Consider the following 26,398-nt stretch of genomic DNA (forward strand, 5'->3'; position numbering starts at 1 on the left):
ATATTTGATAGGAAACCAATCAGCAGCAAGTTATTGGAGTCCATCATCATCCTTGTTAGGCCGGGGGTCCCGGATCTATTCCAACACAAGATGAAAGAGTTTATATCGTCTATAGACGATATAAAACGGAACAAGTCACCATCCAAGTTATCCAGCCAGAGATTTTCAAGCAACTGCTTCATTAAATTTATTTGGGCCGGATAAGTATACCACTAACCGAAGAGTCGCTATTTATGGATTGTGGCAGCCGACAACTACATATGACAGCTCGGATTGAAAAAAGGAAGAGTGCATCCGCTTTCTTTTCAGTCGCATCCGCGTGAACAACCCTATTGACTTGCTGATCTGGGCGCACTTGAATTCGATTCGCAATTTTCAAGATGCGGCTCTTGATTTCTGCGTGATCCTGATTATTGGCAATAATACTTGAGAATTGGATGAATGAGAAGAATTAACAAAGAATTATCTGGGACTGAGTGTGTATAGCCGAAACACATGGTTCCGCTTTATCTTGGACTGTTATTTAAATTTGTACATTTTACTAATCCTATGTATAATGTATAAGTATAACAAGAAACACAATAAATCATAACCCTAAAAAGGTATCTATAACTTGGGAATTGGTTTTGAAAAAAGAAATTTCAAGCTAGAATAAAAGAGAATCAAAATTTCTGTATTTCTGGAATCCAATTTCCGTGTCACTCGTTCGTATTACATTACACGATACATAAAATGTGCATCAATGAAGGAACCTGTTAAAACCAAATGTTGTTGTACTTTCCATCATCAACAGCAGGGCCCATCACCATCATCTGCATTGCCACAAAGCTGAGGTCCGGATAATTTTTGATCAGTTCCAGCCAGTCTGCTCGGCCGCAAATGAACTTTGCATTCTTCGACATGAAATCCAACGTAGATTGGTGCAGAGTGGGGAAATTGTGAAAGTGAGCCAAGACAAGATTTCGTACGGCATTTTCAACGTTGAGATCTTGTGAGAGACGCAATGCACACTCCTCTTTCAAAGAATCCATTCCGTATTTCTCGGAAGCCGCTAACAATCCACCCACATCTACGTTGTCAAGGTCAGCATCCCCCGTGTAGATGTAGCGAAGAAGATGATCGAAAACGTTCGGCTGGATATCTTTGATTTCCACAATTTTTTCCAACTTTTCTTGGAAGTCATTTTGGAACATGGCGCAAAATACGGGACTTCCGGAGGCAACAATTAAACTGTGAGCTTTGATTACTTTTTCCTCAAACTTGAATGTGACGTCAGCCAGAGTCTTTTCAATCCAAAGATTCCGAAGGTTATCGAGGGCATGCTTCGATTCTTTTTTCACCAAAATCATAGAATCAGATGTTAAATCAATTATCAATTCAAAGTTGAATGCACTTTTGCCGCAACATCGTTGTGCTTGTTTGTTACTGAAGGTAGCTTCCCAATTTGAATTTTTCAACTTCATTTTTTGGTTTACACCATCTTTACTGGCCAGAATGATAACACTGTCCAGATTTTTGGGCTTTTTTGCTGGAGCAAATACAATTTCAATCCTAAGATCAACTTCTTTATTAAAACTGCTCTCATACCACTTGAGTTTGAACGATTCAGCGATTTCTGGCCAATTTTCTTCCACATGTTCATTATAACATTGTATTATATTAGGCCTATAACATTGTTTTGGACTCTTCCAAGAAATCTTGAAAATTCCTTCTCTTATTTTTTGCATTGAAGCCATCTTTGACTCTGAAATAATTCAAAACGGATCAGTATCATAACTGATGCACTACTAAATCCAATCACTAGAAACTTATAGAAAGGCACTGAAATTCAACAAAATTTGTGACTTACATGTTAGATGAGGAGCTTTCGATTTCCTGCTGTTGACTGATAATGATGAAGACCATGCAAGCCTTTAACTGCTAGTTTGAAACGGTCCGAAACTACGTAGTGCTAACGTTACTCCTTTTTTCGGCAAGATTTTGATTGGAAGCCTAGAGGGAGAAGGACGAATAAAACCTTGCCGTCAAATGTTCATAAGTTTTTGGGTAATATTAGGGACGACTGGGGTCTTTTAGGAATAAGAACTCGTCACCTATTAGATGACATCTGAGGGGGGGGGGGGGCTATATTTTTATTTCCTAAAAAGATAATAATAATTATAGTAAACGTAACATTGAATTATTTAGGCTATGTCTTATGTGGAATAAAGTATCAAAAGCAAGATAGTAGCGTAACGTAAATGCTGGTCCTGTTTTTCAAAACAGGTCGGTGGTCTGCACTGCGTTCACTTCACCGTCTTTCGAATCGAAACGAAGAGGAAATTAAAGTGCGTGCATAAGGCACAGGAAACGTGAATTAGAATTTCAATTCAGATAACATGAGACTTGTTTTATTATAACGCAGATTTATTTCCATTCATCTGCTAGGATAAAAATGAATGATAATTAGGCTACTGAATCAAAGAAAAATCAAAATGGTAAAACAAACAAAATAGCCTATATTTAGTTCAAGTCAGGTGATAGTGATCCACCAGAAGTTTAGAAATCTCACATTCAACTATTCAATGATCAGTATAAAAATTTGCTATGCGCTGAACGACAGCAAAGGCTAGCTCAGGATAATTCTTGATTACTCCCATTCCCATCCAATTTCTGCAGAAAAAATAGACTTAGCGTTTAGTGCAATAAATTCGGACGTCTGTGTAAGTCGTTTAAGTGCGTAAGTCATGACTCGTGGGTATATAAGTACATATGAAACCACTGCGGGACTTTGAGGAGTAAGAAATCGCACCTATTGATGAGTATGATGACATCTGAGAGGAAAGGGGGGGGAGGGACGAAAGCACGAAAGTTGCATTCATTTACCTAATTTAGACGGGAAACTTGGTTTTTTCACCAAAAAGAGGTGATAACTAATCAGCTGCACCGAGATCTGAAGCGTCTGGCATGTTAAAAACGTTAAGAAAAGTTCGTAACTCGGCTGATATATCTCCTAAAAATATAATAAGAATTACACGCACTGTTTCTACTTTTCCTGATTTAACCTCATTATTGAGACGCCATTAATTAATTCTCCATGAAATTTCACGCATTATGTTGATAACGGCCGTGATGTGGTCCATTAACAGACGGTTTGATTTCCTCTACAGAATTCGTATTCTGGACGAATAGGAAGAATTAACAAAGAATTATCTGGGCCTGAGTGTACTGACAACTAGGCACGTCATGCTACCGCCTTTAGCCTTTTTTTTGTAATTTGAACATTTAACTGCCGTTATGTATAATTTATACAGGGAAAATTTTGTTTTCGATACTAACACAAAACAGTTCATAGCCCTGAAAAAGGCATCGGTAACTTGGGAATATGCGGGAATAGGTCTGGACAAACAAATTTCAAGCTCGAGAGAATCAAAATTTCTGTATTTCTGGAATCCAATTTCTGTGTCACTTGTTCGTATTACATAACACAATGTAAAGAAGATTATACGTTATTAAGCTCCATCAGCCCATCACCAATTCACCATCATCTGCATTGCCGCAAAGCTAAGCTCCGGATATTTCTTGATTAGCTCCATCCAGTCTCTTCGGGAACAAATGGCTTTTGCATTCCTCGACATTAAATCCAATGTAGATTTTTGCAGTTTGGGGGAATTGTGAAGGTGAGCCAAGACGAGATTTCGTACGGCATTTTCAACGTTGAGATCTTGCGAGAGACGCAATGCGCACTCCTCTTTCAAAGAATCCATTCCGTATTTCTCGGAAGCCGCCAGCAGTCCAGGAACATCTACGTTGTCAAGGTCAGCATCCCCCGTGTAGATGTAGCGAAGAAGATGATCGAAAACGTTCAGCTGGATATCTTTGATTTCCACAATTTTTTCCAACTTTTCTTGGAAGTCATTTTGGAACATGGCGCAAAGGACGGGACTTCCGGATGCGACGATCAAAGTATGAGCTTTGATGACTTGTTCTTTAAACTTGAATGTGACGTCAGCCAGAGTTTTTTCCATCCAAAAATTCCAAAGGTTATCGAGGACATGCTTCGATTCTTTCTTCACCAAAATCGTGGAATTAGATGTCAAATCAATTACGATTTCAAAGTTGAGATTGAATCCAGACAGTTTTCCGCAATGACACTGGTGGTCTTGTACGTTATTGTTGAAGGCAGCTTTCCATTTTGAATTTTCAAACTTCATTATTTGGTTTTTACCATCTTTACTGGCCAGAATGGTGACAGTGTCGAGGTTCCGGGGCTTCTTATTTGTTGGAGAAAATACAATGTCAATCTCAAGAACAACTTCTTTTAGATAAAGGCCGTTCTGCTTAATGTATTCATATGACAGTTTGCACGATTCAGCGATTTCTGGCAAAATAACTTCCACATTGCTACTAGGTGTGGATGGTATTAGATTCATCCATGAAATCTTAAAAATTCCTTCTCTTATTTTCTGCATCGAAGCCATATTTTGACTCTGAATAATTCAAAACTGAGAGTAACTGATGCACTTAATCCAATCACTAGAAACTTAGACAGGCACTGAAATTCAATAAAATTGGTGACTTATTCCGTATTAGATGAGGAACATTCGATTTTCACTTGATGACTTGAGTAGCAATGAAGAAATAAATCTGAAGGTCTTTACACGGCCCTAGTTCTTTTGTACATAGGAAGGGCTTTTGCTTTTGGGAGTTGATGGCAAGAGATTGGAAGCCTACGGGGACAAGGAAAACCAAACTTTAAACATCACCCCTTAAGCAAACTGTGAAGTCATGAGTGACAATTTGGGATTGCGGAATATTACATGGACAGTACAGCAGGAGAAGATGGGTTAGGAATAGCGATTAGCCCTTTGGATCTCCCTTGGGGTTCAGCACTGGGGTAAACTGTTTTTGAAACCCAACCTTCTGTTTCCCACGATCTCGAGAATCGATTACAATATTACGGGATCGAGTTATTGAAACAAATTACTATTTACTATTAGCTATAGGCCTACATATTACTACATTAAAATACGCGATTGAATTTTTTTACGACTACCGATAAATCATTTAAAGCACGGTAACCGTGAATGCAAATTAAAAAAAAACAAAAAAACAAACATTATTACACGTACGGTTCGTTATCACACACATTCAGCTACTAATTAAGCTATGTATGGATGATAACAATGAAACAAAATAAGGAACATTTCTAGGTCAAGTGATTTCTTTAGAAATTAAACACATTCTCAAGTGTCAACTCGATTCGATAATTAGATTGTCTTATGTCAATTTCAAGAGAATTAAAAATGAATGTATTTCTGAAATCCAATTTCCGTGTCGCTTGTTCGTATTACATTACACAATGCAAAGAATATGTAAAGAAAGCACCAGTTAAGCCAATGATTATATACTTTACTCCATCAGCGGCTCAGCCCAGCACCATCTTCTTCACTGCCGCAAAGCTGAGCTCCGGATAGTTTTTGATCAGTTCCATCCAGTCTGCTCGGCAGCAAATAGTTTTCGAATTCTTCGAAATGAAATCCAATGTAGATTGCTGCAGCACTGGGGAATTGTTAAGGTGAGCCAAGACGAGATTTCGTACAGCATTTTCCACGTTGAGGTCTTGCGAGAGACGCAATGCGCACTCCTCTTTCAAAGAATCCATTCCGTATTTCTCGGAAGCCGCCAGCAGTCCAGGAACATCTACGTTGTCAAGGTCAGCATTCCCCGTGTAGATGTAGCGAAGAAGATGATCGAAAACGTTTGGCTGGATATCTTTGATTTCCACAATTCTTTCCGACTTTTCTTTGAAGTCATTTTGGAACATGGCGCAAAATACGGGACTTCCGGATGAGACGATCATCATGTGAGCTTTGATGACTTTTCTTTTAAACTTGAATGTGACGTCAGCAAGCGGCTTCTCACTCCAAAGGTTCAAAAGATGATCGACAACATGTTTCGTACTTTTTCTCTCGCTGGAATCAGCTGCTAAATCAACTATGATTTCAAAGTGGAATCCAGCATTTCCGCAAGAAATGTATTCTCGTACGTAATTGAAAGTAGCTTTCCATTTTGAATTTTCCAATTTCATTGTTTGATTGACTTGATTCTTACTGACCTGAATGACAATAATATCCAGGTTTCGGGGCTTCCTTAATGGAGAAAAATCAATTTCGATCTCAAGTTCAACTACTTCCTCTCTAGACCCATTTGACCCTGCTTGACGAGAGACTATGCACAATGCAGCAATCCCTGGCGAAAGTTCTACTTTTACATTGCTTTGCTGGTTGTAGTACCCGTAGGACTCCCGGGGATCTCGTTGTGCCCATGAAATCTTGAAAATGCCTTCTCTTATTTTCAGCACTGAAGCCATCTTTTAAGTTTTAACTATAAATTTTAAAAAACTGATCAGTAAAGGATGCACTATATATTGAATTACGAAGAGATCAATTTAAAAAAATTGGAAATTCACGTACTTACACGAGGAGCTTTCGATTTCCAGTTGACTAATAATGAACTAATGAAGAAAATCAAGAACTAAATCTGTAGGTCTTTACGCAGCCCTAGTGTCCTTTTTTGTATAGGAGGGAGGAGGGGCTTTTGGGAGTTGATAGCAAGAGATTGGAAGCCTACGGGGACGAGGAGGACCAAAATTCAAGCAAAGCCAAGTTACAGGAGAAGCTGAGGAATAGTCCTTTGGGCCTCCCTTGGGGTTCAGTAGGGTAAATATCTGTACTTGAAACCCAACCTTCTGTTTCCCACGATCTTGACTCTCGAGAATCGATTACAATATTACGGAATTTAGTTATTGAAACAATTACTATTTCCTATTATTTATATCTACTGTTTATTTCTTATTACTATACATAACAATATGGTATTAAATTTTGTCTTTATTTAAAAAGTAATAAACTATTTTTTAAATAAGCACGGTAAAATCGACAATCGTGAATGTAAATTTAAAAAAAAAAAACTCATTATTACACACGGTTTATTATCACACACATTTCCTACGATATTGATGATAATGAGACAAAACAAAGTATTTCTAGGTCAAGTGATTTCTTTGGAAAATTTAAATCTTTCAATCTTGTCAATTCGATTTGATGATTAGTTTAAAAATTTGCCAGGCGCTGAAAGATAGCAAAGGCCAGCTCAGGATAATTCTTGATGACTCCCATCATCCAATCTTCTGCCGAACAAATAAATGTAGCGTTTCGTGCAATAAATTCCGACGTGGCTTCTTGGAGCGCCGCTGCATTGTGGAGATGGGCCAACACCAGATAGGAAGTTGCATTTTCCACCGTTAGATTCTGCGTCATACGGGAAGCGCATTCTTCTTTCAACGGATCGATGGCGTACTTGTCCGCTGCCACCATCACCTCCGCCGCATCCGCATTCCCCAAGTCAACTTCTCCAGTGTACAAGAAGCGGAGAAGAACCGCAAACACGTCCGACTCGACACCCGCAATCTCCACGACTTTTTTTCCCGCGTTCTCTTTCAAATTGTGCTTGAACATGGCGGCCAGTACGGGGCTCCCGGAAGCGATAACTAGCGAATGGCCCTTCAGTAGAGTTCCATTTCCGAAATCGAAAGTCACATCAGCACTTTCCTGAGTGTTGAAAAGATTCAAAAGATGCTGCGTCAATCTTGATTTCGTTGAATGTTGCGAATGGCGGTTGAAATCGATCACGATATCAAACAGCACCCCTACGCACGTCCGCGTCGGCCAGTCATCGCACCTTTCGCATTTGGCGGGCAATGGCGTTTCCCAAGACACTGTCCACTTTCCTTCTCGGAATTTCATTTTCTTTTCGACGCCGTCCTTGATGGCCACAACGCTCACTAACGGCTTGTTAATGTCTAACTTTTTGTCTGTCGCGGCCATTTCCATTTCGAGAACGCACTCTCTCCCGATATTTCCGTAGGCAAATTTCAGGTTGACCAAGCCGAAACAATTTTTCGACGTTTCGATTGAAGTAGATGAAGTGTTTGTATGGCTGCAGTATTTATCCGACAACACCGGGTCATCGTCAATCCAAGAAATCGTGAACGAGGCCTTGCCGGTTTTCCTCACGTGCGGAGACTCTTTTGAGAATGGCATTCTGCTTCCGATAACTGATCGAGTTGCCTATGAAGTACCTACGCAGCAGTCAAGATGTGTCACGTTTGTGTGAAGGAGTGAAAAGGACTGGTTGATCTTGATGCAAGATCCGAAGATGAAACAAACAAAATTGGTCATATCATCAACCGCAAGGCCGCAAACTGCGACTGTGTTTGCAACGCTTTGTTTTTTAGAAGGCCGTTGCAAAATATGATGGGAGATTAAGTGGGAGGCTTTAATGGGAGATTAATTGGGGAGGCTTCTTGAAATTCGCAGATGAATTGTTTCCTGAAGTCCAATCAAATTCGTACTCTTATCTATAAAGGTTAATTGGAAATGAAAACGTGACATTCTGACGTTACGTGAGTTTCAGCTGTGGCGGGTAAGAACTCGTTGTCCTACCGCACGCTTATCCATTGATCAAAGTGCATACTCACATGCAGGCGGCGATTGCTATACATAGATAGCAGCCGACCGAGAGCCTATATGACTATAATAATAATAACAAAGACATGCTTCACTATATGTCATCGCTTGTTATCTATTGGATTTTTGCAACCCCGCTCATTTAGGCAAATAAAACATTTTCCTTGACGACTTATACGCAGTATGAAAGAAATATTGGGAAGCCAAACAAGTTGGAAACATGCGTCAGTAGGGAACGGCGCCGGAAGCTCTGTGTAGGCAACAAAACAACCCCCGGTGTGAATCCCATTGTCTAAAAGATACCATAGTAGTTGAAAAATGAGAAAAACGTAAAATTCTTTTAAGTCAATCAGGCCAGGGGGGAATACATTTACTTTCTTTTCTGCCGAATTCCTACTTAAAGGACGTGATAAAAACGAATTTTATTTTAAACGTTGTAATGCGATTTACAAATAGAAGCAGCGAACACATTAAAAAAAAAAGATAAAATGTTGAAGATAAGGAAGAAAAATAACGTTGCCATAGCGTCGCCTACATTATCATCGACCGTCTAGCGTTCGATATACGCAGTATGTTGAGCACACTAGTCGCGGGGTAGAAAGTCGACGAATCAGTTGGAATAGCGCATCCGCATCGTCCACGCCTGGAATTCGAAACGTCCAACGACGGACGGCCGGAATTTGTGACGAATTTTGGGCCTAGTTTTTTCATATCGTCGTGTCGCGATTCCTGATGTGATGGGATCGCAAGTGTCTCAGCCGGTGATAGTGGAGCAAGTGCGGCCGGGACTCTACTGTTGTCGCTGGCGGATGGCAGAGAGCGTTCGTGATTTCCGTTGTTATGCCAACGCTTTCAAACTTCGCGGGCGATGGCCAAGCTCCTACAGTATCACAGCCACGTGGATCGAAAAAAAGTACACCATCGTCATCGAAGCAGCGCGTGAAATCGCCCAGAAATCTAGTCAAGACGCCGGCAAATTGTTCAGCATCGGCCAAGACGAGATGGACGTTGAACCGGCTCCTTCCGGCCGAGACGAAAGCAGACGCAAAGATTTACCGCAAGCCGTTTGGATGAGCTACGGAGGTGGTCAGAACCAGACGCTGCCCGAATCGACTCCCGGCACCTGGAGGACCAACGATTTCCAGTTCAACACCTCACTGGGCCAGCGCTCGTTACCTTATCGGGTCATGACCGGAAGGCCGTGGGCCGGATGCGGTTTAACTTTCCGTCTGTGGCTGGACTTCCAGTCGACCAGTCGAGGAGAGAGGACCGTTTTGCGTCACTTGAACGAAGCTTTCATCCATCAATCTCAGTGCGACGTCCTTTTCGATTTGGGATCGGAGACCGTCGGCGCTCACGTCGCCGTCCTGTCCGCCCGCAGCTCCGTGTTCGCGGCGATGTTCCAGAGCGACATGCAGGAAGCCGCAACGAAGCGAGTCGTCGTAACGGACATCGAGCCGCCCATCTTCAAGCAGTTGCTGCAGTACATGTACGCGGGCAAAGCTCCCGATCTGAGGCTGTTGGCGGATGAAATCGCCCAGCCGTTGCTGTTGGCCGCTGATAAATACGACATTCAAGATCTCAAAGATGAATGCCAAATGCTGTTAAGATCTCGCATCACAGTCGAAAATGCTATCGACACGCTCATCTGGGCCCACTATCACTCAGCCACTCGGCTGGCCGAAGCCGCTCTCACCTTTGTCGCCCAGCTCGACCAGGAAACGTGCGCCGGCCAATCTGATCTCGAAGAAATGAGTCAAACGTGTCCAGAAATTTGTCATCTCATCGCCAATAAACGAATGCTGATCAACAATCCTTCCGTGTGCCTCTGTTGATAATAATTGCGGCTCAGAAAATGCAGAAAAAATGTCATTCTTGTTTTGATTTTGATTGCCATGTTCTCATAGTTGTCGTTTGTATGAAATTGCTCGGTAAATACATGTTTTTATCGGAGTCTTTTTGACCATCGCACAATTATTTTTGTTGGTCATCTAAGTAGAAAAAGTGATGCAGCCAAAAGGGCAGCCCGCAGATTAAAGTATTTAGATAAGGCATTAAGTTTTGTTGAATGTAAATCACAGGAACAAGTTATTTGTTTCTGTTTTTGAAAGCAAGCGCCCTAACCACCGAAACTGTACGAATTATTATCATGGAATTGTTATCGAATGACATTTGATCGGACTTGCATCTCAAAGCGAAATTGGGTCATTTATTTGAGGGGCTAATCTACATAAACTTGATAAGAGATTCTTCAACTTATAAGTGTCAACTACTACGTTACCTTTTGTAAATCAGAGTAAATTCAATTAAGGAAGTTTTAATGAGCGATTTAATGTGCGCCCGACAACTTGGAATGTGGACTCATCATATCTTCATTCATTATTTGGCGCATCAGACTTGATGGACATTGATCATATTGATTTTGCTCATGAAATATTTGACGTAATTTGCCTGCAACCTATCTTACATTAGTGTAGACTCTGTTTGTACCCCTAGTAAAGATGATGGAAGGACAATGGCTGCTGTATAAATGGTATATTATTCTATTGTCTAGTTTGATCTTAAGGGTAGCTATAGAAGCTTCTTCTTTTAAAGCAGACTCCTTTGTACATCCAGCAAGTCAGCAAGTAGTTTATATTTCTTTAACATATTATTTGAGTGGGCCTATAATTCTCTATACAAGTCGATACAAACTAACCATGCTTAACATACAAAAAGTTGTGCAACCCAAAAACAAAGGAAATCAAAGTATTGAAGCCTTAATTTAAATTAACGAGGTAAAGAAATTTAATATAGGTATTGTGTGTACTAGCTGGACACTTCCGCATCTCCATAAATCGCCTCCATACGGTTGATAGGATTGGGTGGGATTTTCAAACCTTTAAGGTTTCGTTTCCTTTGTTTACATGCAAGCGCAGCAGTCACTCAATCTTGAATTTCAATCGGGATTTCGCCAAGCAACACAATCATTGTGCACGAACCTTGGCTTTTGTTTCAACCAAAATCAAACTGCAGTGCGACAAATCAAGATGCAGTGGATCCATCTTTAAAAATGAATACCTGTAAATGAGGAGACATGGTAACCCAGACAACAGCACACAATCAAACGTTGTAGGTATAATATAAATTCTCGTATACAGTGTGGCGGTCAGAAGCGTTTCAACCGTTATTGCATCTGCAACAAGGAAAGTTAAACGACCTCTAAGCAAGGGTCCAACAGATTAGAATTATATAAACAGATAAATCATATACTGTTGTACTAGAGCCTAATCATTAAACACAAATTTTGAACTGCGCAAAATGGAGCTTCTTCGCATGATTTTTTCAATAAAAAGACGCAAATCTTTTATTTCGGTATGGTTTCTGCTTTTATCGTTGATAAATCTTTTAGCAAATTGCGATTCAGGCAAAATGGAAGGAAAACATTTGTTCGTTACCACAGCACTGCCGGTAAGTTTCATATAATTATTTGACAAATTTCGCTTTTCTTCGACTTAATACATAAGCAATTTCGCGTCTTATTTAGTTTCCAGTTGTTCTGATATTGAAAACAAATTCTTCGGGTCACGTATTGTCAGTAGATGGGACATCACTTCACATGCTCAATTGGCTGTCTTCACGCTACGGCTTTTCGTAATGTTCCTAACGTTTTTGTTAGCTCATACAATATTATAAACGTGTTACCGTATATATAACAATCCATAATTTAAAACCTTCAGGTATTCGTTTCAAGCATTTGAGGGGACTAAAAATTCTCCTGTATACGATACCTGCTTGGCAAACAAGGTAGGGAAGATGACTAACTGGTTTTCACTTTAACACCACTCCTCGATCGTTACGTATACACAGCATCGCATATTTATTATTCTATGATTTTAGCAATGTGATATAGTTGTGGGAGCCTACGCGATGACAGCTGCCCGCCATGCCACTGCAGAACTCGTCCCGGGCGTGTTTTACTCGACCGTAGCATCAGTTATTGCAATGCCCGAGTCGATGAATAACGTGGCCGCCGTCGTCAAGCCTTTCCAACTATGGGTAATAAATGGTAATACGAAAAATATGACTAAATCGCTAAGAATTCATTTTTTTAAAAAGGTTTGGATTGGAATTATTTGCGTCATCCCGTGCGTTTTGTTGGTCCTTTTCTGTTTACAACGTTGGTATCCAACATCGTATAACCGAGAGGTAGAATTTGGGCAGACGAAAGAAAAGAGCGAATTGTCATCATCTTTTGGATTTACGGCTATTCTATTTTATGTCTTCGGGGTGTTATTGAATCAAGGTATTATTCGACTCAAATAACTTATCGTTTTCATTCAACTAAAAATTTCGTTACGAATAATTTTTAGGCGCATCCTGCCCTGATAAACGACTTGTCGTTCGAATGGTTGCCGCTGTTTGGTGTCTAGCAGCTTTAGTTTTAGTAAACGGCTACAACAGCCTTTTAATTTCTTACGTCACATCGCCAAATGCAGAGCCTCTTATTCAGTCCATCAAAGACTTGGGTCATACTTCTGATATTCACGTCGTGGTTGATGCCGGTCTGGGTATCGACTACATCTTATCGGTGGGTGTCGTTCGCGCTACTGTATTGATTGAATCAAATAATATGATTATTGATTTTTTTTTCAATTTTTGCCGTAATATCAAGAGCGCAAAGGGCGGTATTTTCAAGGAAATGGGCGACAAGTTACGTAGCTACCCCAAGTCACGTTGCCCTAAACCGGAGGCGTGCGTCGATCTTGTCAAGTCAGGAAATCACGCTTATATCGCTGTAAAAAGAGAGAAAAATGGATCATTTAAATGATATCAGTCAATAAGTTTAGCAATGCAAATTTCCAAACACAGATTACTATTGCCGCATTGGTTTTAATGAAAAGGGATTTTATAGCAACGGGAAAATGTGATTTGACTTTGGCCAAGGAACAAGAATCCGCTCCATCGCTAGCTTGGGTTTTACCAAAGCACAGTCCTTTGAGGGAAGATGTCACCAAAGGGTTCGCATTGAGAACTAACCATTAATTATTTTCTGACAAGATAACATAACAGTTATTTTAAACTCAGGGTTATGGAAATGCTGGACTACGGATTACTGGACATTTGGGCGCAACGGTACCAAGCTGATGTTCGAAAATGCCAAGACAAAGCCGATAAGATGATGCAACTGAAACCCTCAAGCGACGGCCCCCCTCGTTTGTCTCTTAAAAATTTGACCGGCGCCTTCGCTATATTGATAGTCGGATATCTTTTAGCCTTTTTTATATTTATTAGTGAAAAACTAATATTTTGGGCCACATCCGCTAAATCTTTTATTGTCGTAGAATAGGGGATATAAATCATCTTACTCATCGTATTTTAAGACAGCCAAACTTGTATCCTTATATGTCTGTACTCTGTGCACTACCCTTAACTATATGCCAGCATTCTGTAATCGTGCACGAGATTTCATTCCCAATCAACTGCAGAAATTTTCCCAACAATTCGTTGTTATAAATGTTATTATTGGTCCTTTGGTCCATATTGTTCGTCAGAATACCGATGCGGAGTTAATGAGATCATCACGGCATTAACCTCAGAAGAATGATTTCAAATATACAGGGAAAAAGCTGGGTTTGCAATGAATTAATTTTCGGCGGAATTTTTCTAGACGATTCAAATTTTTGAAATCCTAACCTGAATGATGATTTTTATGCAATCAATTAAAACAAATTATCTAATAAAAAAAACGCGCAGTCAGGTATGTAATAAGTATTTTTGTACGTAATAAAACCATGATTTTATATATAGTATGTAAAAAATAGCGTGAAGACATATATCTGGTATGAGGTAAAGGTATAAACCGTCATGATCCATATAGCTTGGATAATTACGAAATAATGAGTGGTGTCTAAAATAAAAATAGGAGATAATCTGGCACCTCTGATAACTTAATGATATTGACATTTGACAACTCATTCTGCTGGCAGTTTGGCTTTTTGCCTTATTCTTAACGGTGTCATTCAACCTTTCTAGCACCGTCTGCTTCGTAATTTTCAAGTTTGTTATTACCTCACAGCATTTTCAGATTCCCTTGTGAATAAAACTTACAGAATTACAGTAAGATGTCAACTGTTGGTGACACTGTAAACAAACCCAGGTAAACGAAATTTTATGCGTAGGAATAATAATAAGTAAGGTGCAGTATTCGCTATGATTTACTACACGAATGCGTTTGTAACATAGCAAATAGTAACGCTCTTGTTTCCACTTTTACTCTAAGAAATGATTAAATAAGTGAATAACAAAAATTTTTAATTCAAGGAACGTGACAGTCAACGTGAAAAAAGTACGATCGGGATTGTTATGCATCCGTCTTCAATGGGAGACTCCGACGAAATGTAAGACACAATTTTTCACATCAGAAGAGACAAAATTCAGTTATTTGGCCGAATTCAAAATTGAAAACCAAATGTGTCGGTACAAACTGAGCATTGATTTTAGTTTAAAGTCCGGGAATAAAGTAAACTGTTCCGTCGAATTGAATCGGATCGCCAACCGAAAAAATGTTGAAGAAGAGAATAAATCGCGACCTTGCGCTGCTTCGATATTCATAAATGGAGAAGAAACGAGACATAGGTTGAATGAAGGTTGGACTTGGGATCAATGGAGTTTACCTGCGTTAAATGGCAGCTTTGCGTGTCCAGATGGGGCAGATTTAACAGAAATTACATGGGAGACGATAAATCCAAACGAATGGAAACCCTTGACTTGTCTTCTATGGCTCGAGTTCGAAACCTTCGCTATCGGAGAAAAGAATGCTCTTAAACAACTGACTGAATTGTTCGTCCAGCAGAATCTTTGCGATGTCCAGTTCAATTTCGAAGACGATCAACACATTGGCGGGCATTCACACATACTGGTGGCCAGGAGTCCCGTCTTTGCCGCAATGTTCCAGCACGAGATGAAGGAGACGAAGACGGGCCAAGTCAGCATTCAAGACATCCAGCCAGACATATTCAAGCAGTTGCTTCACTTCATTTACTCGGGCCGGCTTTCATTGCCGCTGACTGAAACCTCTGCCAAGCGGCTGTTTGAAGCGGCCGACAAATATGACATTGGTGATTTGAAAGAAGAGTGTATCGCTTTCCTGCTGACCTGCATCAGGGTGAACAACGTGATCAATTTGATGGCCTGGGCACATATTCATTCAGTTGACCAGCTGACGGAAGAAACTCTCAAATTCACGTCGTTCCATGGGAAAGAAATTTCAAAACAAAGAGACTGGGAGAACCTGACGAAAAATTACCCTGAAGTCTGTCTTGAAGCTACTCGACGCATTATTGACCGAATGTCACGGTCTTTTGAAAGGTAACCACTATTCTTTGATTGGGCATTTTTTTTTTCATAAAAAATTTTTTAGTCCACCATTTTGAACTGATTTTGAATTGTTTTCTTTAAACTTTCTTTTAATTATTTGACCATAGCAAATGCAACTGCCAATCCGAACCGACTGTAATGGACGAATAATTCTGGTTCCCTCATTTGGACTGGGTGATGGCGAATATTCCTCACAAGTTATTTTGATATAAAATTACATTTTTTTCTCTGGATAAATTGTTAGAAACTGTTGCATTGGTAAAATTAAAAAATTGTCATCATGCTGTCTACATTCTATACATTGACAGCATTATTTTTGCGAGGAGTTGTCGACCAAGAACCACAATAAGAGAGTCAAAATTCCAGAAAAATCAAACACTAATACAATTAACATAGTCGACAACCCCGGGCATTTATATACCACAACACAATAGCGTTGCTTGCTTGCGCTTATTAGGAATGTAGTTAACTCATAGTCACGCAAATCAAGAATTTTTTCCCCCATCTCATTCTCGTTCATCAGAAGCCTAACAGCAAGGTGATGTCCTATATGGTCATTTGATTCTCTATTGGAAGGGACTTTGATTCTCTAATAAGGACTAGCTCAGTTGGTGTCACCTTTCAAACGGATTTTCGCAAAATTTTTTAATTTTGAATTTTAAACTCTGTATTTCTGCAAAATTGTATTGAATCTACTTTAACTCGTGAGAACCTTTACATATTTCAAGATATTTTATCTGGATCACAGTAAAAAATGCAATCAACACGCTCAGCTGTGCCCACTATCAACTCAGCCACTCGGCTGGCCGAAGCCGCTCTCACCTTTGTCGCCCAGCGCGACCAGGAAACGTGCGCCGGCCAATCTGATCTCGAAGAAATGAGTCAAACGTGTCCAGAAATTTGTCATCTCATCGCCAATAAACGAATACTGATCAACAATCCTTCCGTGTGCCTCTGTTGATAATAATTGCGGCTCAGAAAATGCAGAAAAAATGTCATTCTTGTTTTGATTTTGATTGCCATCTTCTCATAGTTATTGTCGTTTGTATGAAATTGCTCGGTAAATACATGTTTTTATCGGAGTCTTTTTGATCCTCACACAGTTAGTTTTGTTGGTTGTCGTAGAAAATGTGATGCAGCCAAAAGAGCGACGCGCAGATTAAAGTATTAGCAAGGCATTACGTTTTATTGAACGTAAAATCACAGGGATAAGTTATTTGTTTCTGTTTTTTTTTAAGTAAGCGCCCTAACCACCGAAACAGTACGAAATATTATACTAGTGCCCGATATCATGGAATTGTTATCGGATGACATTTGATCGGACTTGCATCTTAAATCGAAATTGGGTCATTTATTTGAGGGTCTAATCTACATCAACTTGATAAGAGATTCTTCAACTTATAAGTGTCAACTATTACTACGTTACCTTTTGTAAATCAGAGTAAATTCAATTATTTAAGTTTTAATGAGCGATTCCATACTCACCCTACAACTTGGAATGATGGGCCCATCGTCTTCATTCATTATTTGGCGCTGACTTGATGGACATTGGATCATATTGATTTTGCTCATGAAATATTTGACGTCATCTTACATCAGTGTATACTCTGTTTATACCCCTGGCAAGGATGATGGAAGGAAAATGGCTGCTGTAGGGCCTATAAATGGTATATTTGTCTATTGTCTAGTTTGATCTTAAGGGTAGAAGCAGGATAATCAAAAATTTAAACCCAGTCCTTGGCAGACTCCTTCTTTGTACATCCAGCAAGTAGTTTATTTCTTTAACATATTATTTCAGTGGGCCTATAATTCTCTATACAAGTCGATACAAACTAACTTTGCTTAACATACAAAAAGTTGTGCAACCAAAACAAAGGAAATCAAAGTATTGAAGCAATAATTTAAATTAACGAGGTAAAGAAATTTAATATAGGTGTTGCGTGTACTAGCTGGACACTTCCGTATCTTCATAAATGGACTCCATATATACGGTTGATAGGATTGGGTGGAATTCCAAAACCTTTAAGGTTTCGTTTCATTTATTTATACATGCAAGCGCAGCACTCCCTCAATCTTGAATCTCAATCGGGATTTCGCCCCTGACACATTCATTGTGCATGAACCTTGGCTTTTGTTTCAACCAAAATCAAACTGCTGCGCGTCAAATGTGGATCCATCTTTAAAAATGAATATCTGTAATAAATGAGGAGACTAGGTAACCCAGACAACAGAGCACAATCAAACGTTGTAGGCATAATAGAAATTCTCGTATGCAGTGTGGCGGTCAGAAGCGTTTCAACCGTTATTGCATCTGCAAGAAGGAAAGTTGAACGACCTCTCAGCAAGGGTCCAAAAGATCAGGATTAAACAAACAGATAAATCATATACTGTAGTACTAGCCTAATCATTTTAACATTTTTTTATCTGCGCAAAATGGAGCTTCTTCGCATGATTGTTTTAATAAAAAGACGAAAATCTGCGATTTTGGTATGGTTTATGCTTTTATCGTTGATAAATCTTTTACCAATTTGCGATTCGGACAAAATGAAAGGAAAACATCTGATCGTTACCACAGCAATTCCGGTAAGTTTCATATAATTATTTGACGAATTTCGTTTTTCTTCGACTTAACATAAGCAGTTTCTTGTCTTTATAGTTTCCAGTTGTTCTGATAGTGAAAACAAATTCTTCGGGTCACGTATTGTCAGTAGATGGGACATCACTTCACATGCTCATTTGGCTGTCTTCACGCTACGGCTTTTCGTAATGTTCCTAACGTTTTTGTTAGCTCATACAATATTATAAACGTGTTACCGTATAAACCAATCCATAATTTGAAACCTTCAGGTATTCGTTTCAAACATTTGAGGGGACTACCAATTCTCCTGGGTACGATACCTGCTCGGCAAACAAGGTAGGGAAGACGACCAAATGGTTTTTCACTTCAACAGCACTCCTCGAGCGTTTGCGTACACATCGCATATTATTCATTATTCTATGATTTTAGCAATGTGATATAGTTGTGGGGGCCTTCGCGCTGACAGCTGCCCGCCTTGTCATTTCGGAATTCGTCCCGGGCGTGTTTTACACGAGCGTAGCATCAGTTATTGCAATGCCCGAGTCGATGAATAACGTGGCCGCCGTCGTCAAGCCTTTCCAACTATGGGTAATAAATGGTAATACGAAAAATATAACTATTAAATCGCTAAGAATTCCTTTTTTTTAAACAGGTGTGGATTGGAATTATTTGCGTCATCCCGTGCGTTTTGTTGGTCCTTTTCTGTTTACAACGTTGGTATTCAACATTGTATAATCGAGAGGTAGAATTTGGGCAGACGAAAGAAAAGAGCGAATTGTCATCATCTTTTGGATTTACGGCTATTCTATTTTATGTCTTCGGGGTGTTATTGAATCAAGGTATAAAGTGGCTATAAGTAAGTTATCGTTTTGATTCAACTAAAATTTAATTGCAAATTATTTTTAAGGCGCATACTGCCCTGATAAACGACTTGTCGTTCGAATGGTTGCCGCTGTTTGGTGTCTAGCAGCTTTCGTTTTAGTAACCGGCTACAACAGTCTTTTAATTTCTTACGTCACATCGCCAAATGCAGAGCCTCTTATTCAGTCCATCAAAGACTTGGGTAACACTTCTGATATTCACATCGTCGTTGATGCGGGTATGGGTATCGACTACATCTTATCGGTGGGTCCCGTTCGCGCTACTGTATTGATTAAATCAAATAATATGATTATATAATTTTTTTCGATTGTTAACGTGATATCAAGAACGCAACGAGCGGTTTTTACAAGGAAATGGGAGACAAGTTACGAAGCTATCCCAACTCACGTTGCCCTAAACCGGAGGTGTGCGTCGATCTTGTCAAGTCAGGAAATCACGCTTATATCGCTGTAGAAAAATGGATCATTTTTAAATTATATTTTTAAATTATATAAGTCAATAAGTTTAGCAATTCATATATTTCAAACACAGGTTACTATTGCTGCATTGCTTTCAATGAAAAAGGATTTTATATCAACGGGGAAATGTGATTTGACTATGGCCAAGCAAAAAGAATTTGCTCCAGCGCTAGCTTGGGTTTTACCAAAGCACAGTCCTTTGAGGGAAGATATCACCAAAGGGTTCGCTTTAATAACTAGCCTATTTACTATTAAATATTTTCTGACAAAATAACATAACAGTTATTTCAAACTCAGGGTTATTGAAATTCTGGACTACGGATTACTGGACATTTGGGCGCAACGGTACCAAACTGATGTTCGTAAATGTCAAGACAAAGCCGAGAAGATGATGCATCTGAAACCATCACTCGACAGCCCACCTAGTGTGTCTCTTAAAAATTTAACCGGAGCCTTCACTATATTAATAGTTGGATATCTTGTAGCCTTATTTATATTTATTGGTGAAAAGCTAATTTTTTGGGCCACATCCGCTAAATTTTTTTAGACGTGGCGTAGAATAGGGGATAACGGGATTTTAACCATTCCGTCATATTTAAGTAGACCACTATGGCTATTTCCCCCAACGTCTGCTTTCTGGAATCGTACATGTATTTTCCATTTCCCTCAACTGCAGGAATGTCCCCAACGTTTTGTCATAAATGTGCGTATCTGTATTGTCCGGTGGAACACCTTTGGTTTCAAACATACTATTTCCGGGAAAAACACTGGGATTTTAAAGAATTAATTTTCTATTGATGATCCTTCTCGATGGTTATTTTATTTTATTTACCAGCTTAATTGTTAATTGTTTTACGTTACTCTCTGACATTACTTCAAAAAAAAAAATTAACACACAACGGTATCCTAGTAATTTTATTTAGAGTAATATTTTAATTTTATTATGTAAAAATGTTATGTGTGGTATGATGACCTATAAGTAAAAGTCTATACGTATATACCTATAGGTTAACGTTTAAGTTAAAGGTTAACTACCAGCCATGGATATTGGGCATATTGGGTAATCTGGCACCTCTGATATCTTCGTGACAATAAATCAACAAATACCGACAGTTCTTATCTTCCGTCATTTGACATTGTCAAGTTTTTTTTTTCATTAAACGTTTTCGAATTAACTCGCAGAACTGCAGTGTGATGTCAGGCACAAACGAACGCAGGTAAACCAAAGTTGATTCGTGGAACTAAAATAAGTTGCATTTGTTATGATTTACCGTAAGAACGCAAAATGCTCGTAACATGCAAATAGTTTAGTAGTAACTTTTCTCTATGAAATTATTTGATAAGTCAATGACAGAAATTGATAATGCTGATTCGGATTTTTCTTTATAATTTCAAATATTTATGAGTAAAGGAAGACGGAGGTTACCGTGAGAAGAGAACGACCTGGTCGGTTTTGCATCAGGATTAAATGGCAGAATTCGAGGGAAATTAAAACCCCAATTGGCGATATGGAAGTTACATCTTTCCATTATTATCTCACCTCATTTAAAATTGAAAATAAAGGGGGTCTTTACATTCTGAGCATAACAAAGTTTAGTTTTCAACCGGAAAGCAAAGAAATTCGGTGTGACGCACAGGTTCAGAGGATTGCATGCAATAAGGAAGACGATAATGAATCGCGACCTATCGCTGTTTCGTTCTTTGTAAATAAAGAAGAAACGAGACATCAATTGCTGGAATCTTGGGGTTTGGATCGGTGGGGTTTCAAATTCTTAAACCACAGCTTTGCGTATCCAGATGGGAAAGAATTTACCAAAATTACATGTGAGACGACAAATCCAAACGAATGGAATCCCTTGACCTGTCTTCTCTGGCTCGAGTTTGATATTTTCAGTGGCGGAGAGAGGAATGCTCTTAAACAATTAACGGAGTTGTACGTCCAGCAGAATCAGTGCGATGTCCAGTTTAACTTGCAAGACGATCAACACATTGGCGGGCATTCGCACATACTGGTGGCCAGGAGTCCCGTCTTTGCCGCAATGTTCCAGCACGAGATGATGGAGAAGAAGACGGGCCAGGTCAGCATTCAAGACATCCAGCCAGACATTTTCAAGCAGTTGCTTCACTACATTTACTCGGGCCGGCTTTCATTACTACTGACTGAAACCACTGCCCAGCGGCTGTTTGAAGCGGCCGACAAATACGACATTGGTGATTTAAAAGAAGAGTGTGTCAGTTTTCTACTACTCTGCATCCGCGTGGACAACGTGATCAATTTGATGGCCTGGGCACATATTCATTCAGTTGACGAGCTGAAAGAAGAAACTCTCAAATTCACGTCGTTCCACGGGAAAGATATATCTCTACTTGAAGACTGGGAAAACCTGACGAAAAATTACCCTGAAGTCTGTCTTGAAGCTACTCGAAGCATTATTGAATGTCACTGTCTTAATTCTGCTGAAAGGTAACCATTGTTCTTAGATTGGGCATTTATATATTTTTTTTCTGAAATTTTTTTTACCAGTCATAACTTTGATTTGTGGTTTTTTTACTTCTTTTCATTATTTTACCGTAGCAATGCCACCCCAAATTCGAACCGACAATAATGGACGATGAATTCTGGTTCCCGTATTTGGACTGGGTGATGACGAATATTCCTCATAAGTTATTTTGATATAAATTTTCATTTTTTTCTCTGGATAAATTGTTGAAAACTGATGCGTTGGTAAAAAAAATGTCATCATGCTGTCTACATTTGATACATTACAGCATCATTTATGCGAGGATTTGTCGACCAAGACACAATAAGAGTCAAAATTCCAGAATATTCGTACACTCTTTCAATTTACATAGTGTGGATAACACCATCAGGTAATACCACATTAGCGTTGCTTATTATTTATGCGCTCATCCAATCACGAATTTTTTCCCTCATTTCATCCTCGTCGTTCATCAGAAGCCTAACAGCAAGTTGATGTCCTATGTCATTCAATTCTCAATTGAAAGTGTCTAATAGCTAAGTTGATGTCGAAGCACCTTGCAAGTAGATGGATTTTCGCAACATTTTTTAAATTCGGCATTTTGAGCTTTGTATTCCTGGATTCAGGGATTGAATTTGATTGCATTGAATTTACTTAAACCCCCTTAACATATTTCCACATACTTTATATTCGAAGTAATTTTTTCTCTAATTTGAAATAATTGAAAAAAATAATAATGTACAGGTTTTCAATGTGTAGGTATTGTTATGGGGGGAAGTTGGAGATGGCCACCTCGGTTGTCTCATAAAAATTTGACCGGCGCCTTTACTATATTAAAAGTCGGATGTCTTGTAGTTGTAGCCTTTCTTAGATTTATTATTTTTTGGGCCAGATCCACTAAATCTTCTATCGTCGTGGAATAGGGAATTTTCCGTCATGTAAGAAGACAACATTTCGACAGGAGTTACTGACTATCGGCGCTTTATTAAATACACGAAGTTTCTTTGGATGTCCATGTCTATTACCCCAGACGACGACGTCTGTTTTGTGGAATCGTACATGTATTTGCAATTCCCCCTAACATTTTGTCACTATTAATGATCATATATATCAGGTTTTCCCGTATCCCCCTGTGAAGTTCATGAGATCGTGGTTTCAAACATAGAGGAATAATTTCCAATAGCATATAGGGGAAAAGGCTGGGTTTGAAAAGCATTTATTTGCTGCGGATGGTTCTCGCAATGATTTTTTTTTAACCAACTTAGTTCTTAATTGACAATTACCTAACATCCGTGGTGGTTTACCTTTACCTCATAACACAGATGACAACAAATTAATTTCTAAATTATTATCGCATCAAAATATTAACTAATTTAAATACTAGAGTGCGGTTGTTTGTATAATTTTGCTTGTTTGGAGTAAGTGAGTAACGTATAGGCCTAACAGCAATTATTATCGGTGTCTAATAATTTTTAATCTGGCACCTCTGATAACTTCGCTTGGCTTTTTGTTTGCCATAGTTTGGCTTTGGCAGTTCGACTTCTTTCTGGCTTAAGTCTGTAGTAGTAGAACTGCTGCACTCATATAATCGTCTGCTTCTGAATTTTCAAGTTTGTTACCGTAAAAGTGATAAGCGTTTCCAAATTTTCTCGTTCATAAAACTCACAGAACCAACAGTGTGATGTCTGCTATTGACGACAAAAACGAACCCAGGTAAACCAAAGTTTATATACCTTAAACTTAAACTTTAGTTTATGTACCTTAAATAAGTTGTTGTATTTACTGTGATTTACCGTATGAATGCGTTGGTAACCCAGCAAATAGTAACGCTGTTGTGTGTGGTCTCAAGTTTTCTCTAAGAAATTATTTGATGAGTCACTCACACAAATTGTGCTACTGATTTTGGCTTTCGTTTATTAAATTATTATTATTTGTGAGTAAAGGGAGGTGGTGGTTTTCGTGAAAAGAAGTCGACCTGGAATGTTTTGCAGTACGTTTCAATGGGAGGCACCGAAAAAGACAACGGAAAATGAGACTTTATTCTGTTATTCAGCAGAATTAAGAATTGAAAATCACTTGTGTCTTTACATTCTGGAGATAAATTTTAGATTTGAAAAGGAAAATAAAAAAATTCACCGTGAAGTAGATTTTTTCCCGACTCAAGCTGGCCTCCACGAAGAAGATAATGACTTACGACCTGTCGATGTTTCGATCGCTATAAATGAAGAAGAAACGAGATGTATATTGGAGTCAATGGGCTGGGATCAGTGGGGTTACCGCGACATCAGAGGAAGCATTGCCTGCCCGGCTGGAAAAAGCTTTACCGACATTACATGGGAAACGACAAATCCAAACGAATGGAAACCCTTGACCTGTCATCTCTGGCTCGACTTTGAAACCTCCGCTAAAAGGAAAAAGAACGCCCTCAAACAACTGACTGAATTGTATGTCCAGCAGAAGCAGTGCGATGTCCAGTTTAACTTGCAAGACGATCAACACATTGGCGGCCATTCACACATACTGGTGGCCAGAAGTCCCGTTTTTGCCGCAATGTTCCAGCACGAGATGATGGAGACGAAGTCGGGCCAAGTCAACATTCAAGACATCCAGCCAGACATTTTTAAGCAGATGCTTCACTACATTTACTCGGTCCAACTTTCAGTACAGCTGACTGAAATCACTGCCCAGCAGCTATTTGAGGCGGCCGACAAGTACGACATTGGTGATTTGAAGGATGAGTGTGTCGATCGTCTAATATATCGCATCCGCGTAGACAACGTGATCAATTTGATGGCCTGGGCACATACTCATTCAGTTGAAGAGCTGAAAGAAGAAACTCTCGAATTCACGTCGCTCCATGGGAAAGAAATATCTCAACTAAAAGATTGGGAGAATCTAATGAAAAATTACCCTGAAGTCTTTTTTGAGGCAACTCGACGCATTATTGACCGAATGTCATCCTCTTCCAAAAGGTAAGCATTATTCTTTGATTCGCTGCATTTATTTCGTAAAATTATTTAAGAAATGTTTTTGTTTTGTGGAACTTTTATTTTTTAATTTTATTTGTTGCCTTTAACCTTCTTTGATTATTCCACCATAGCAATGCCACTGCCAATTCAAACCGACAATAATGGGCGATTAATATGGTTGACGTATTTGAACACATCTCCATGACATCTCCATGAAAATTTAAACCTTGTGTTGATCTTCTGGATGACGGCTAATATTCCTCGCAAGTTTTTTTTTTTTTTTTTTTATGAACTGTATTATCTATTATGTCTAAATAGATAATTGTTGGAAGGAGAAACTGTTGTATGGTGAAATTAAAAAAAAAAAAAAAAAAAAAAATTGTCATCATGTTGTCTGCATACACTACAGCATCATTTTTGCGAGGAGTTGGAGTCGCCTACCATCTACCAAGACCCAAAAGAGTCAAATTCCATAAACTTTGTATATTCTTAGATTTTACACAGTCAACAACACTTCGCATTTATTTCGCATTAACGTTGCTCACTTGCGCTTAGGAATTTAGCTAATTCGTGAATTCCCAGTCCATCAGAAGTCAGCCAGTAAGGTGTTATGTATAATCCTCTCTGAATATTCAATATAGTTTAAGTCATATACTCATATGACAATTGAAAGTCCTGTAATCTTTTCTTTCTAGAATTTTATACTTGGTAATAAGGAAGGATTAGTTGGATTAGCTGATGTCAAACAAAGTTTATTCATATTTACAATGTTGGTATGGCTACTAACAACCATAAGGGACAGAATACATACAAATGTAGACATACGGCTCAGTAGACTTGTTTGACTCTCTGTTTAACGCTCGGTAAAAATGAATACACTGCGTGAAAATAAGTAGACAGTAATATGAGGATAAAAATCAGGCCATTTTCTTGGACAACTGGAACTGCTGGGGGAGAATGAGAGTATCGTTTTAAACAACTGTGAAATGAGTAGACAACAAGCGTAAATAGGCTCAGACACGGCACAAATGCCGTTATCGTAGTTTCGTTAAACGTTTCGGGATTCGCCGTCAGTAGCCATTTTTCGATCTGATTCATACTTGAGAAACTTTGCAAATGGATTTTCGCCACATTATTTGGCGTTCGGATAATTTTATTTAAT

At 39.0% G+C, this 26,398-nt stretch overlaps 7 protein-coding genes across 8 annotated transcripts; 4 read left to right on the forward strand and 3 right to left on the reverse strand.

Moving 5' to 3' along the window:
* Positions 1-715: 715 nt before the first annotated feature.
* Positions 716-1,724, reverse strand: LOC124197763 (speckle-type POZ protein-like). The gene has a single exon (XM_046593307.1). The coding sequence runs from the start codon at positions 1,461-1,463 to the stop codon at positions 756-758; it is 708 nt and encodes a 235-aa protein (XP_046449263.1). The 5' UTR covers positions 1,464-1,724; the 3' UTR covers positions 716-755.
* Positions 1,725-3,477: 1,753 nt separating this feature from the next.
* LOC124197617 (speckle-type POZ protein-like) lies at positions 3,478-4,873 on the reverse strand. Its single transcript, XM_046593150.1, has one exon. The coding sequence runs from the start codon at positions 4,458-4,460 to the stop codon at positions 3,510-3,512; it is 951 nt and encodes a 316-aa protein (XP_046449106.1). The 5' UTR covers positions 4,461-4,873; the 3' UTR covers positions 3,478-3,509.
* Positions 4,874-5,268: 395 nt separating this feature from the next.
* LOC124196697 (speckle-type POZ protein-like) lies at positions 5,269-6,559 on the reverse strand. 2 transcript variants are annotated; one of them, XM_046591867.1, is made up of 2 exons: positions 6,460-6,559; positions 5,269-6,366 (listed from the first exon to the last, which is right to left on the reverse strand). In XM_046591867.1, exon 2 carries the CDS (start codon positions 6,350-6,352, stop codon positions 5,408-5,410), a length of 945 nt encoding a protein of 314 aa, XP_046447823.1. In that variant the 5' UTR covers positions 6,353-6,366; positions 6,460-6,559; the 3' UTR covers positions 5,269-5,407. The 2 variants fall into 2 exon arrangements, with proteins under 2 accessions (XP_046447823.1, XP_046447822.1); XM_046591866.1 differs by having other exon boundaries at positions 6,456-6,516.
* A 7,891-nt stretch (positions 6,560-14,450) lies between these two features.
* On the forward strand, positions 14,451-16,150 carry LOC124197789 (TD and POZ domain-containing protein 4-like). The gene is made up of 3 exons (XM_046593335.1): positions 14,451-14,649; positions 14,814-15,860; positions 15,977-16,150. Exons 1-3 carry the CDS (start codon positions 14,615-14,617, stop codon positions 16,017-16,019), a joined length of 1,125 nt encoding a protein of 374 aa, XP_046449291.1. The 5' UTR covers positions 14,451-14,614; the 3' UTR covers positions 16,020-16,150.
* A 2,263-nt stretch (positions 16,151-18,413) lies between these two features.
* LOC124198400 lies at positions 18,414-20,334 on the forward strand. The gene is made up of 9 exons (XM_046594230.1): positions 18,414-18,452; positions 18,526-18,632; positions 18,717-18,783; positions 18,877-19,035; positions 19,100-19,286; positions 19,355-19,593; positions 19,656-19,778; positions 19,861-20,009; positions 20,070-20,334. Exons 1-9 carry the CDS (start codon positions 18,414-18,416, stop codon positions 20,332-20,334), a joined length of 1,335 nt encoding a protein of 444 aa, XP_046450186.1.
* A 524-nt stretch (positions 20,335-20,858) lies between these two features.
* Positions 20,859-22,614, forward strand: LOC124197800. The gene is made up of 3 exons (XM_046593349.1): positions 20,859-21,004; positions 21,199-22,251; positions 22,363-22,614. Exons 1-3 carry the CDS (start codon positions 20,982-20,984, stop codon positions 22,391-22,393), a joined length of 1,107 nt encoding a protein of 368 aa, XP_046449305.1. The 5' UTR covers positions 20,859-20,981; the 3' UTR covers positions 22,394-22,614.
* A 1,159-nt stretch (positions 22,615-23,773) lies between these two features.
* Positions 23,774-25,889, forward strand: LOC124197684 (BTB/POZ and MATH domain-containing protein 3-like). Its single transcript, XM_046593218.1, has 3 exons — positions 23,774-23,980; positions 24,211-25,239; positions 25,368-25,889. Exons 1-3 carry the CDS (start codon positions 23,949-23,951, stop codon positions 25,396-25,398), a joined length of 1,092 nt encoding a protein of 363 aa, XP_046449174.1. The 5' UTR covers positions 23,774-23,948; the 3' UTR covers positions 25,399-25,889.
* The last annotated feature ends 509 nt before the right edge of the window (positions 25,890-26,398 follow it).

The sequence above is a fragment of the Daphnia pulex genome, chromosome 7, assembly GCF_021134715.1.
Source record: "Daphnia pulex isolate KAP4 chromosome 7, ASM2113471v1".
NCBI classification, from domain to species: domain Eukaryota; kingdom Metazoa; phylum Arthropoda; class Branchiopoda; order Diplostraca; family Daphniidae; genus Daphnia; species Daphnia pulex.